This window comes from Mesocricetus auratus, unplaced genomic scaffold, assembly GCF_017639785.1.
Source record: "Mesocricetus auratus isolate SY011 unplaced genomic scaffold, BCM_Maur_2.0 Super-Scaffold_100707, whole genome shotgun sequence".
Lineage (NCBI taxonomy): Eukaryota > Metazoa > Chordata > Mammalia > Rodentia > Cricetidae > Mesocricetus > Mesocricetus auratus.
In genome coordinates, this window is record NW_024429269.1 from 7,191,593 (window position 1) to 7,205,770 (window position 14,178).

General features: G+C 42.9%; 1 protein-coding gene across 5 annotated transcripts in view; it reads left to right on the forward strand.

Annotated features, from left to right (window-relative positions):
- Sgcg (sarcoglycan gamma) overlaps positions 1 to 14,178 on the forward strand; it is a 59,584-nt gene that overhangs the window by 29,439 nt on the left and 15,967 nt on the right. For 3 of the 5 annotated variants that reach the window (XM_040740471.1, XM_040740469.1, XM_040740470.1), the window contains exons 2-5: positions 2,974 to 3,171; positions 7,202 to 7,303; positions 9,966 to 10,053; positions 13,260 to 13,379. In XM_040740471.1, coding sequence (XP_040596405.1) covers positions 2,977 to 3,171; positions 7,202 to 7,303; positions 9,966 to 10,053; positions 13,260 to 13,379 — 505 coding nt within the window. In that variant the 5' untranslated portion in view covers positions 2,974 to 2,976. Of the gene's footprint in view, positions 1 to 2,973; positions 3,172 to 7,201; positions 7,304 to 9,965; positions 10,054 to 13,259; positions 13,380 to 14,178 lie in introns of those variants that run through there. The other 2 variants (XM_040740472.1, NM_001281391.1) reach the window with 1 other exon arrangement.

A 14,178-nucleotide genomic window follows, 5' to 3' on the forward strand; every position in this document is an offset into this window, starting at 1 on the left:
TTTGTGCATGCGAGAGAGCGTGCGTGCGTGCGTGCGTGCGTGTGTGTGTGTGTGTGTGTGTGTGTGTGTGTGTGTGTAGGTCACAGGACAACTTGAAGGAGTTGGTCTTTGCTTTCCACCCTTTGAGTCCCAGAAATCCAGCCCTGGCCATCAGGCTTGACAATAGGTACCCTTACCCACTGAACTACACTGTCAGTGTCCCAATATTTACTTTCTAAAGCATTCTAAAGGCACTTTAGCATAGAAACATACGTATTTTTATTACAGTCTGCAGGAGATTCTGGGTGAACTCACTTATCACCATTGCTTAAGATGAGGCCACAAAGAGTCAAATCCCTCCTTAGTAGGCTCAGCAGTTCATAAAGTGAACACCTTACTCATGTCATACCTCACAAGTGACTACATCATCCTGCCATGCCTCAATGGTTATTTGTTGTTGTTTTTAATGTGTGTATTTAGGGTGGGCCAGAGTTTATGTATGTAAACTATGTGTGTGTATCAGATCCTCTGGAATGGAGTTACAAGTAATTGTGAGCTGTACAACAATGTAGGTTTGGGGGATCAAACCCAAGTCCTCAGTAAGTGCTCTCAGCTGCTGAGTCCCCCTCAGTCTTATATCATGAACTTTGTAGCATTTTATGGCAGACATATTAATGACCTCCAAAGATGTCTATACCTTATACTCCAAACCTGGGAGTGTCCCAGCCTTTCATGGAAAGAGGAATTTGGCCTATGTCATAGTGCTGGCTCATGAGGTGGGGAAAGGATCCTGAGTTCTCAGGGGAAGCCAACATGAGGTGAGATGTAGGGGTTGGGCAGGAATGGCCAAGTCAAAGAAGATGTGCAGATGGAAACAGCCTGGAGGCCAGAGCTTGGGGCAGATTCTCAGCTAGATCCTCCAGAAGGATGCAGCCTGGCCACATTGAGTTTTGGACCTGCAGATGCATCCTCTGACTGCAATACACAACATGTAAGCCAGTCAGCTTGGGATAATTTGTGACATCACCAATGGGAAATGATACATATAGGAATATAAAGAAATGTGAACACAAGTCCACATACTCTTGCTGATCTTATTGTTCTTTAACAATACTGTAAAACAGTATGCTTGCCTGCCCTCAATTCAGACCCTCAGGTCACCCTTCCCCAGAATCACACAAGCTCAGTGGCAGAAACCCTCCCAGGATTGCCCAACCCAGTGGCCAGGATAGCTATGGATAAGGCCATCACAGAGGCTTGGCTTCCTTAAAATATTGTGGTATTTTTTAAATTCTTTTTTTATAATTCAATTGTGTGGTGCTTAAGGAATAGTTATTCCTCCAATGTGGCCAAAATGTTGGGTATCCCTTGGGCCTGGACAAAGAAATAATGGACGGAGTGAAAGGATAGAGAGCATCGAGTTAGCTTCTCTCGGGAAAGGACATACAGTGGATGGACGGAGGAGACGAAGTCACATAAGCATTAGGGACCAGCTTGCACACGGCCATGCAGGTGAAGGATGCTGGCATGTGTGGCGGGGAGCCATCAAAAGTTTGTAAACACAGGGACAAGAACGTCCTTACATTTTACACGTTGGCTACTGGAGTAGAAGAAAACAAAGTCAGATTCTGCTGTTGGGGGGGAGGGACAGGGGGACGACGACACAGTGCGGTGGCTTCCATTGCTGACTGCCACAGTGGGGATGTGCAGATAAGGGCAGAAGGCAGAACCAGTAAGAACAGCTGGGCTGGGGCCGAAGGGAAGAGAGCAAACCCAGATGAAGTCAGTGACTGGGCAGGGGCTAGGGAATGGACGGCAGGGGACTTTCTGATACAAAGAAGCCTGAGGACTGAGGGAATAGCACCTGGGGAAGCTACCAACACTTGGTGTGCCACAGCACGCAGGGCCAGTCCTGAGGACTTGGAAATCCTTTGTGATAGAAACACACGTTTGCATTGTCACAACATTGGAGAAATGCCCATCATTAAATGGAAAATAGACAAAGAATTATCTGGACAATGATTCATTTTCGGTTATGACTGCCTCCAAATAACCCCCAAAAATGAATATACACCCTATGCATGAGGTGTCTGAGAGGAGACCCTCTCAAGGACTAGGCACATGTGCCATTTCTAGTCAGTCTTCATCATGGCTTTCACTGACGGGGAGAAACATTTTCCTTCTTACTTGGTGTAAAAGTAAAGTAAAGGATTTATTTTTAACCAGAACTTATTTATTGACAAAAACGATATTTGTAAACATTTACTTTCACACATATTATAATCTATCTTAAAGTAAGTCAGTTCTTGGCAAAGATGTGTTTTAAAATCCTTCATAATTCTGAATAATTTAGCTAAAGGAAGTCAGAGTCAAACTGAGTAGTTATATTAAAAAATATGGATAGTAGCTTGATTTTTCTTCCTATTTGATAACTTGACTTAAAGGTTAATAAGGTTAATGCTTCAATGTCAAGTTCAGCTTTGCAGAGTTATGAAAGTCATAATGTGGGGGGGCACGCACATGTGCACATGCAAAATTGATTAAAATCTGAAAATACAGCCACTGGATTTTAAGTGAATTGGTCACATCCAAACTATCTTAAATGACAAGTTAAAAATCTTCTTGTGGTTGAAACAGTATGACATGTTTCAAAGTAATAGTACACCTCTCTCTCCCTCCCCCCTTTCTCTCATGTTTGCTGTTCTTTTGAGACAGGGCTTTATGTAGCTGTCCTTGAGCTCACTATGTAACCAAGAATTCCTTTGAACTCCTGTCCCCCACTCCAACCTGAGAACTGTGGGATTGTAGGTGTGCACTCTATAACCAACTTCTGGTCTCTTGAAAATTATTACTTCTAGAAATTTAGGTTTGGGGTATATTTGTTTCCTAGACTCATAATAAATCAGTACTGACAACTAAGTTCTCTCTCCTCCCTGCTCCCCTCTCTCCTCCCTGCTCCCCTGTCTCCTGCCTCCGCCTCCTTTGCTCCCCTAGAAGATGGCACGAGAACAGTACACCACAGTCACAGAGGGCACCCACATAGAGAGGCCCGAGAGCCAGCTTGTCCACAGGATCGGGATTTATGGCTGGAGGAAGCGCTGTCTCTACCTATTTGTTCTTCTCTTGCTCATCATCCTTGTTGTGAATCTCGCTCTCACAATCTGGATTCTGAAAGTGATGTGGTTTTCTCCAGTGAGTATTGCCTTTACCCGAGCATGCTCCAAACATGGATTATTGTCTTAATGGTTTGTGGATAGAAATTTCCTGCCTTTGTCAGAGTTTTCAGGAGCTAAATGGCATTGTACTCTGACTCACTGAAAACTGTGGTTTGTTGATTGATTTTTTTGTGGGGAGGGGAGTTCCTTATTGCTTTGTATTTTTCATTAATCATTATCTCTATAGGGTAGGGGAGGTCTAATCTTGAATTTGTGGTTGGTTGAGTCAACATATCTTAATGATCTTTTGTAGAGTGTACTCTATAGAACTATATAAATCACAGATTTTCCTAATGTCACCATTGTATATGTTTAGCATTTGCACGTCTGCTGTTATCTAATTAAATTCCCAGAATGAAATACCTGAGGCAGGTATATGTTCGCTTTTAAAGACGAGAATTTTTGCTTTTCATTTAGTTTTTCTTGTTTAATTTTTCCTTTATACTTGATAATTTTATACATGTAAACACTAAAATATGATCATATTTGCCCCCATTTCCTCCTCCAATTCTCCCCATATCTCTCTTAACAGATTCAACTCCTAATTTCATGCCATTATTTTTAGAACTCACTAATTCCAATTAGTGCTGAGCACGCACTCCGGGATATGGGGCCAACCCCTGGAGCATGGGAAATCTACTTACCATTGGCCACACCCTCAGGAAGAGTGATTCTCTCTCCCTCTGCAGTTATCCATGGCCATACCTCCTCAGTAAGGCTTGTGGCCCAGAGGTCATCCACCCATCTATGCTAGAATTTAGGGTGACTTGGTCTTTTCCAGATGACAACAGCTGCTGTGAGTTCCTGAGTGTGCCCGCTATGTCATGCCCATAGATTTCCCAGCAACCCCCCATCCTCCAGCTCTCACATTCTTCCTGCCACCCCTTCCCTGGTGCTCCCTAAGACTTATGGGGAGGGACTTTATAGAGATGCCCTATTTAGAGCTGATGACTCAGTCTTAAAAAAAGGTGGCTTGTTCAGCTCACGATTTTGGAGGTTTAAGGACTTAGGTTCAGCTCTGTTGGGAACCTCAAGATGCCTGGCAGGAATGCAAGAATGCCTATGGCAGGAAAAAGTCACATCAGCTGGCAAAAAGCCAGCCAGACTGGGTGGGGCCCTGCGGGGGCTTTTATCACAGTCATCCTATGAGAGCTAACCAGGGCTCCCAGACAAATATCTCAGGAACAAGTTGCCATTCGCCAAGAGCCTTCCATGTGAACCACCCTGTAAAAGTCCAAAAAGCTGCCATCCCAATTGTCAAGTTGCCAACACAGGAGCCTTGGAGCAGTGGTTCTCAACCTTCCAAATCCTTTGACCCCTTAATACAGTTCCTTAAGTTGTGGTGACCCCATCCATAGTTATTTTCATCGCTACATCGTAACTAATTTTGCCAAAAATGTCTGTGTGTTTGGCATGGAAGCCAGCTCAGTGACGAGCATGTACCCAGCAAGCATGGAACTTGAACTGAATATCCAGCGCCCCGCCCCCACCCCATCACCTCTGTGGTTTGTTTTTTCTAAAATCCCACTCACAACTCTCAAATTTTCCTTTAAATTGAAATCTACCTCAGTGTTACAATGTCACCGATTGGTCTAGAGCAGGACCCTTTCCTACCCATGGATAACTCAGATCCTATGCACTAACATGAATGCCATCATAAGTTCCCGGATGGACTTAGTTTTAATGCTGTTATTTGCTGAGTCAAAGCAGGTGGAATTGTAAGCAAGCTCCATATCATTTCCTCGAAGACTTAGCTCATCTTCCTGAGCTCTAGACCCAGAATGAGCAAAACTGCTCCCCTTCAGAACCCTGCAATATATTCTTCACTCTAGATACTTCAGCTGAGACCCATTCTCTTCGGTGAACGTGCTGGTGGGGAACTGAGCACAGATGGACCTCATCCTGTGGCAGAACCCAGTGCAGTGCCTGAACGATGTTCTCTGCCAGAGCCAGTGGAAGGGGCAGCCAGGCGCTTCCATTTCTCCAATGTATGCCAAGCCAGAGCCTCTCCCTCAGAGGGCTCTCTGGGACCCCTCACAATAACCTTGTGTTCCCACTGGAATGTGATAGTCAACAGGAGATGCAGCAAAATCAAAATTCTTTCTAAAAACCAAAACAGAGTTGCACAACTAAGTGTGCAAGCTTGAAGTACGTATCTCAATGCCCTTGGCCTCTGTCTTAGTTACTTTTATATTGCTGCAACAAAACACTGCAGCCAAGGTGAGTTACAGAAGGAAGAGTTTATTTAGGCTTACGGTTACAGGTAGATAGAACTCTACCATCATGGTGGGGAAGCCTGGCAGCAGGCAGGCACAGTAGCCAGGGCAGGAAGCTGAAAGCCCACAGCCTCAATAGCAAACACAAGACAGGAAGTGAATTGGAAGTAAATGGGGCAAGGCTATATGCTCTCAAAGCCCACCAGGAGTGACATACTCACTCCCAAACCTCCCCAGGCAGTGCCATCTACTGGGGACCACGCTTCAACTTCCTGAGCTTGTTGGGGTGTCTCATTCAAACCAGCACGACTTTCTTCTTTTCTAATGCATTTGATATAACAAATGATTCTGTGGTCTCTCCTGGTATAAAATTGATGTTGTTAGGCCCAATGTACTTTGCTTGTGGATTCTAAGTGTTAACCTCTTATTTTTGTGGACCCACTTTCTCAATCACACAAAACATTTGGTGTTTTATTACTATTCAGACACAGCACTGAATCCTAACTTTATGATTATCTGTACTGCTTTCTTTATAAAATCAATTAGATGATTATCATAATAGCCACTAAATAGTTTTATATTACAAATATTTCCTTGTAAATGTCTTTATTTCCTTCTCAATAACCTACTTGACAGAATTCTTAAGATGTCCCCATGATGTCCACCCACTGGGTTACACCCCTGTAACCCTGCCTTTGAGTATGGGTGGGCCAATGGCTTGCTTCATCCAATAGGAGATGAAAGTGATGGAGCAGTGTACCTTCTGTTACCTTATAATTATACCATGGAGGAGTCTGCAGGTGTGATTAAGGCTTGAAGCCTTAATCAGTTGATTTTGAGTTCACAGAAAGGATTATTTCTAGGTAGGTTTGGCCCTTGTTGTAAGGATTTTCACCCCTGTTGTGGGGATTCTTGTGAGACAGCAGTTCTCAGCCTGTGAGTCATGACCCCTTTGGGGAGGTCATGTGACCCTTTTACAGGGGTTGAATATCAGATATCCTGCATATCAGATATTTACATTATGATTCACAACAGTAGCGAAATTATAGTTATGAAGTAGCAATGAAATAACTTTATGGTTGGGGACACCACAACTGTGTTAAAGGGTCTGTATTAAAGGGTCTGTATTAACGTGTGGCAGGATTGGGAAGGTTGAGAGTCACTGTTTTAAGGTGTTCTCCAATTGGCCTTGTGTTGCTGTGCTTAGAGAGTTCCTGGAGCAACCTGGCATCTTCCTCTGTTCCCCACAGAGGGATACTTGGTAGGCAAGGGGACTTGTTATCAAGCCTGACATGCTGTGCTGTATTTCTGGGACCAAAGGCCAAGGGAAAGAATCAATATCTGAGAGTTGTCCTCTGATCTCTACACAGAAATTGTGGCACATATGTGCCCACATACAATCCATCTACCTATACACCCACCCACCCACCCATCCATCCATCCATCCATCCATCCATCCATCCATCCATCCATCCCTTAAAAAAGAAAAGTAGTAATAATAAGATTTCATTTACTTTTATATGGGCATGGAGTCTTAGAAGTTTATTATAAAATGATTTGTTAAATCTTACATGCATCTTCCAAATAGACCCTTGTACTTGCAAAAGGTTTTTAAAAATGAATATTGAATATAAACAACTAAAGTTTCAAGTACACGTTTAGGAGAAATACTGAAAAATAAAAGGAATATATGGAGGTGTGTGTGTGTGTGTGTGTGTGTGTGATTTTAGTTAAACCAAGATAAGGGAAAAATAAAGCAGTGAAAATTGCATGTCTCTTTTTCTTTAACAGATAGGAATGGGTCACTTGCATGTTACGCAAGATGGACTTCGCCTGGAAGGGGAATCAGAGTTTTTATTTCCACTGTATGTCAAAGAAATACGCTCCAGAGTGGTAAGAAGAAAGTGTCTCACATGATTTGTGAAAAATAAGTAACAGTTAAGCACAGCAATTCATGGTATCTCCTATCTAACACATTCATGGTATGTCCAATCTAACAGTGTGCTACTGGACAATAGACCTTACTTTACAGAATATGTGCTAAGATTTTATTCTTAAATCTTCAGCTCTGAGTTTAGTAGCCTCAGCAATTTACTCCATAGGGAAAAAATAATTTATAATGAAAAAATCTTTACCAAGAACAATTGATTATCCCTCCATTGATAATGAGGAATATTTAACTAAGTAAAGATGTATTGCAGAATAATTATTTAACTATGTAATGACATGCTACATTTGTTTATGCTGCATTTGTTTAATTATGTAAAGACGTGTTGCTATTTCTCTTTGCCTGCCTAAGGCACTTGATTGGTCTAATAAGAAGCTGAATGGCCAATAGCTAGGCAGTAGAGGGATAGGTAAGGCTGGTGGGCAGGTAGAATAATTAAGAGGAGGAATATAGGCTGGGAGAGACAGAAGAGAAAAGGGAGAAAGAGAGGGAGATACTTGGGGCCAACCAGCCAGACAGCCACCAACCAGCTAGATGGAGTAGGACATACAGAAGGAAAGAAAGGTAAAAAGCCCTGAGGCAAAATGTAGATGAAGAGGAACAAGTTAAAATAAGTTATAAGAACTAGCAAGAAGTGAACCTTGCACATTGGTGCAACCAGCTTAAACAGACATGATTCAGAGCACTCAGAGTCTCTGGGGAGCTTGGGAGAAATTCCTGTCATAGAGACTTAATGCATTACTTGCCCTGCTTAGAGGTGTGTTAGCCTGAGATTTGCCATAATCTGATCCAAATCAGCTACTATAAAACAATCATGAACTTTAAAAGCAAATCAAGATTTGCCTTGCCTCCACGGAACTTAGTAAAGGGATCACAGGGACTGAAGTAAGATATCTCAAAAGAAGCAACAGGCCTTTCACCAGGGTCTCCTACCAGCAACAGAGCAACAGCATGACAGTCACAGTCAGTAGTGACAAAAGGGAGGTCCTAGAGAGGACAGAGCATAGGAGAAGACTTGCCCATGGTTGCGTTGTATTCTTTCTCGGAATCTTGCTGGCAGGAGGAGCATTCAGATGATCTGTAATACAGGCTGATTCATGCCTGAGTCAGATGTGACATTTTTTTCTGACAGTACATTCACATTAACCCTAGTAGCATCTAGACGTGTTACAGACACTGTTGTATGAGGACAAGGAAAATCAGCACAAGTTTTTGTTAGGAAGAAAGTCGGGCATGAATAAATTAAAATATGAGATCTTATTCTTCCCCCTTTTCCAAGTCATGTTGGTTGATCCCTCCCTGTATTTAAGGAGTAACAGAGAGCAGGGTCTGGTGACTAAAGTCAGATAAATAGATCATAGCCCATGGGATCTTCTAGAATTAACAACTTTTAGTTCCATTTTGTCAGGTTGTCATTTCCAGAATGCTTTAAAAAGAGCAGGATATACAAGTAGAAAGAAAGTCAGATGACCAACCATGTATTAGAGGCTCACAATGTGACATCAGTGTCAACCAGGACATAAAATTACAGAAACCATGAACAGAACAGAGCTATGAAGCAGTTTGTAACAAATGTAACTCCTCAACTATAACAGGTGCAGAACCAATCTCCTCTCAGATACCTGCATGCTCCGATGTTAGTTATGATATTCTAGGGGGGCAGTTCTCTATAAAATCCCAATGAGTGGACTGCCTCGTTAGTCTGAGGAGTTTGCCATTCAACAGTGACCTGCAGTGCTGAGCTGAAGGAATGTCTTCCTCATGAATGTAACTCAGCCTGTGACTTGCCTCTGGTTATGGAGCACCCTGAAAAGCTGTGGGGTCGGGGATGGCATGAGGAGGTTGGGGGTGGGGGGGGGCAAAGTGCCTATGCCACAAGCACGAGGACCTAAATTTGCACAGTCATGGTGGCCCCACTCTCAAGCTCACACTCAGGAAGCACCAAGAAACACACATTACATACTTCTCAAAATTTTTGTTCACTACTACGTGTGTGCGCGTGTGCTCGAGGGCTTGAGCCTTCATGCAGAAGACAACTTTGGAAAGTTGATTCTCTCCCTCATATCCACTAATGAACCTCCTCCACCCTCCCACCCCACACCCAGCCTCGTCCACCTCCCCACCTTCTAAGTGACCAACCTCTTCAGACCACGCAGCTGAGGAGTCCTGTAGAACTTGTCTTTTTCTATGTTAGACTTTTTATTTTTATAGTGAGAAGCCTTTGCATTTTGAAAATAAGAAGCATGGTATTTCTTGTAAAATATCTAACCATTCTCCAACTTATCCCCTACAAATAACTTGAACATAAATAACAATGACAACCAAGACTGTGAATGTCTTGACAAAGATAAAACACTAATTAGAACCTATTTTCCTTGAGAACTAATTAACATGTTAGGAGCAGAATTTTCAAACATCATAAAAATGAAAGGATTATTATAATGTTTCTAGAAGTCAATGCATTTATACCTTGAAAATAATTTAATTCTGGTTAAGTTTATTTTTGCTGTAAGTATAGAGGATCCAAGGATCTGATGTAGAAATTGTAAAAATGAATTATATATAAACATAAAGATATATTTTGCTAATTTTGAAAATCCTTTCCAGGACTCATCTCTGCTTCTGCAGTCAACTCAGAATGTGACAGTCAATGCTCGCAACTCAGAAGGGGAGGTCACAGGCAGGGTGAAAGTGGGTGAGTACAACATCCTCCTAACACCTCACTTGTTTCAAGTTCATGGAGGGTGCCGAACAGACGGACGTTTTCATCTAAAGAACTGCAAGTTTATTTATAAGTAATAAATTTATTTACTTATAAGTTTATAAGTAATAAAACATGAGCTTTCTAACCTTCATGCTGTGCATAGGAGGTGGCAGAGGAGCAGTGTGAAGGTTTGTGTGTGGAGGTGGGTAGTGTTAAACTTGAAAATAGTGAGGAGAAAGACCAAATCCACATTATCTAATTAAAGCAAGCTTTATTAAATACTGGCCAGGGTGATGGATGCTGGCCAGGTCCATACTCAGGATTCCCAGAGAAGGGCATGGAATTAGGTTAGTCAGGTGCTCGTAAAGGTAAAACCCACAAGATTATGTACGCCCCACCTTCATCCAGTAGGGAACAAGCACACATTCTGATGTATTTCCTGTCTACATAGCTCCTGCCTATGTGTGATCAAGCACAGCCTGTGCTGTTGGCCAACCAACCTTGCTTACAGAAGTGAAAATACATGTTATCTTACATGAGCAACAGCTGCTAGCATTCCAGGAAGTTATCTGTCCTTGGGCAAGTGGGGTTTGCAGGTTAGAGACATTCTTGTTTTTTAGATCTCTTAAGCACAGTAATGAAAACTTAAAATACAGCTTTAGCCCTCACATTCCCCTCTTGAGTTGTATCCTGAATCAAATCCTTTACTCTGTGGTGGGTACGTGTACATATTGAGATCTAATCCACATTGAAATCTATGTATCTAGTTCAGGCATTAATGATGCAAGGGCCAAGAGTAATTAGCAGAAACCGAAGGGCCAAAGGTTCTGTGATGGCTGACTGTGAGAATGGGAACTAGTCATTTTCCATCTCGGGTTTATTCTATTTTTGTTTTGTTGCTTTTTTAGTATATCCTGATTATCTCTAATGATTCCTGAGTGAATCATTCTTTGCAAAGAAACAACAATTTTCTCTTAAAGTCACATAATACTTCCCTTGTTCTACGTGGAACAGGTCAAGTACCCTATCACACTGTAGAACTATTTCAGCTAATTAATCTACCTGTTGGTATATCTGGGTCCATTTGATTTTAACAGGTGTCTTTCCTGGTATGACAACAGATACTATGTGTAGCCATTTTGTCACCTATGACAGGGAGTTTCCTTTTGACGCAGGGGTTGCCTGAGATCATCAGAAAACACAGATATTTACATTATGAGTCATAACAGTGCAAAATTACAGTTATGCAGTAGCAACAAAAATATCTTTTTGGTTGGGGGAGGTCACCACAACATGAGGATGGGATTTGGTGTTTTATAGCCAAGCCCCACTTCCTGTTCACTCTCTACTTCCTGTCCACTGATGCAATGTGACCAGTGCCCCTTGCTCCTACTCCATACCTTTCCTGACACAATCTCCTAGAACTGGAAGCCAGAACAAACCTTCCTCAAGACACTTCTGTCAGGCATTTTGTTGCAGCAACAAGACAAGTAACTAGCATGGCCCTTGGGAAAACGCACCAGCATGTGATGATAGCACTCACTCTTCTGAGCACCAAACTACAGAGGTCACAGAACAAATTCTGAGACAAAACAAGGGTATAAACAATAGTTTTGTTAAAATTGTACAAGACCAGGCAATTAAAAAAATCAACTCTTAATAGCTCTTCACATTTAGAAATCCAGTTTTGCTTTATAGTTTAAAGCAAAGTTTTAAACATGAAGTTAGCCATCAACAAAGCATTAGCCATCATCTTGTTTATACAAGGTCATGAGGTCAACTGCTGTTTCTGCTTCTGGAAAGACAGGAACCTTGTTTTGCTCAGGATGACCTTCTGCTTGACAGAACACAACTTAGTATTCTTTGCTTTTACAAACCCTGTCTAATGTGGCAGGGGTGGCTGGTGCTATGTTTGGGGATCCTGAATCCTGGTTGTAGACCTGGCTCCAGTGTATAAATGAAAGACTCTTCTTTGTTAAAATTTACTCATGGTTAGCCTGGTAGATGTTTGAATGACCCCAGACCCACAGCAGTAATTGTAGCTTCCTCTTCCCCTGCTCCTCCTCCCTGTTCATTGCCCTGGGGAGCTGGGAATCCCTTTACTTTCCATCTTACCCAGCATTTCTTTTCATAGAAATGAATGAATCCATGTGCAGTGCACATCGAGTGAAGCAGTGAGACTGCACTGCAGAAGTTTCCTATTGTCCCATATTTTTTGTCAGAAAAACTTATGTTTCATTCAACAAGAGTCGATATTAACATATATAAGAGACGCTAGTGACCCTGGAATATATATATATATATATATATATATATATATAAAGGTTAAACCACATCTTTTTTTCTCAATATATTTTTTATTTAAATTAGAAACATGCTTGCCTCACATGTTGATCCCAGCTCTCTCTCCCACCCTCCTCCCTTGCCCCTCTACCAGCCCCTCCAAACCCCCACCCAATCCCCACACCATTCCCCAGGGAGGGTGATGCCCTCCATGGGGGAATCTCCAGAGTCTGTCACTTCATCTGGGGGAGGGCCTAGGCTGAGAGAGCCCATATGGGATGGCCTCACAAAGTTCATTCGTACACCATGGTAAACACTGATCTACTACCCAAGGCCCCATAGATTGCCTAGGCCTCCTCATTGACACCCACATTCAGGGGGTCCGAATCAGTCCCATGCTGGATTTCCAGCCATCAGTCTGGGGTCCAAGAGCTCTCCCTTGTCAGGTCAGCTGTCTCTGTGGGTTTCTCCAGCCTGGTCTTGACCCCTTTGGTCATCACTCCTCCCTCTCTGTCACTGGGTTCCAGGAGTTCAGTTCAATGTTTAGCTGTGGGTGTCTGCCTCTGCTTCCATCAGTCACTGGATGAAGGTTCTAGGATAGCATATAAGGTAGTCATCAATCTCATTATCAGGGATGGGCATTTAAGGTAGTCTCTCTACTATTGCTTATAAACCACATCTTAAGAAAAAGAAAGTTGGGCAAACTGAGAGCTTTAATTCCTAACTACATCCGTCACCAAAACCAATACAAGTTCTGTATTACAATTGTGGTGGGGTGGGGAGGTGCACGCTGTGGCGCTCATGTGGAACCCGGGCACGCTCCGTGGTTTGGTGGGGACACAGCAGTTGTGAAAACGGAACCCATGCTGCTGACATCAAGCACTTCTAATACCCTGTGCTGATTGGTCCTTCAGGTGCCCAAATGGTAGAAGTCCAGAGCCAGCACTTCCAGATCCGTTCTGAAGACGGCAAGCCACTGTTCACCGCCGAGGAGCGGGGTGTCATGGTCGATACCGGCAGACTGCGAGTAACCGGTACGTGGTGACTACCGGCTGCAGCTGCAATTCACGCATCTGCTCTGCACTCTGTAAGGAAAAGTACCCGGCTGCTCATGCTTCTTCCTGGCACTTCCTCTGACATTCTGCTTGAACCTGACAGACGATGCCTTCCTCATAGAGCTTTGCCCACCTTCTTTCTTCTTTATCTCTTTTCTATTCGCTGTAGCCAACAGCTTACACCTCTCTCTGTACAGTTCACATATCTGTTTTATTCCCTCAATGCCAGATGCTTGAGTACCCCATGTGCCCACAAAACAGCCTTTCCCTGGTTGATTCTAAAGTGGAATTGAGCTCTCACTGGGTTGACTTTCAGTATAAAAAATTCTGTGAGAAGCATTTCAGAACCTGTCGTAGATGTGCTTGCTATGCTTCTGGAAGACTAGAGGGACAAGCACACAGGTGTGTTTAAGACCCTCCCAGAACTTTTTCCTGCACTAATCAGAAGACCAATAGTAGCATTATTCTCTCATGCAGTGTTACTAAGGAATAGACTCAGTCCTGATTGTGACATATGCATTGTTCCCAAGCACTCCCTAAAGTGATGATATAATGTTACAGACTATGCCAAGGAGGCATCAGCTTCCTTTCTTTCTAAAAGATACTAGGTTTGCCAAAGATGAGAAATTGAAGCTGGTGGGAGGGGCAGGCAGGTCCCTGTAGTCTAAACACTCAGAGGAGAGGCAGAAGATCATGAATTCGAGACTTGGGCTACATGGAGAGGCATGTACACACACACACACACACACACACACACACACACAATATTATTGCTTAG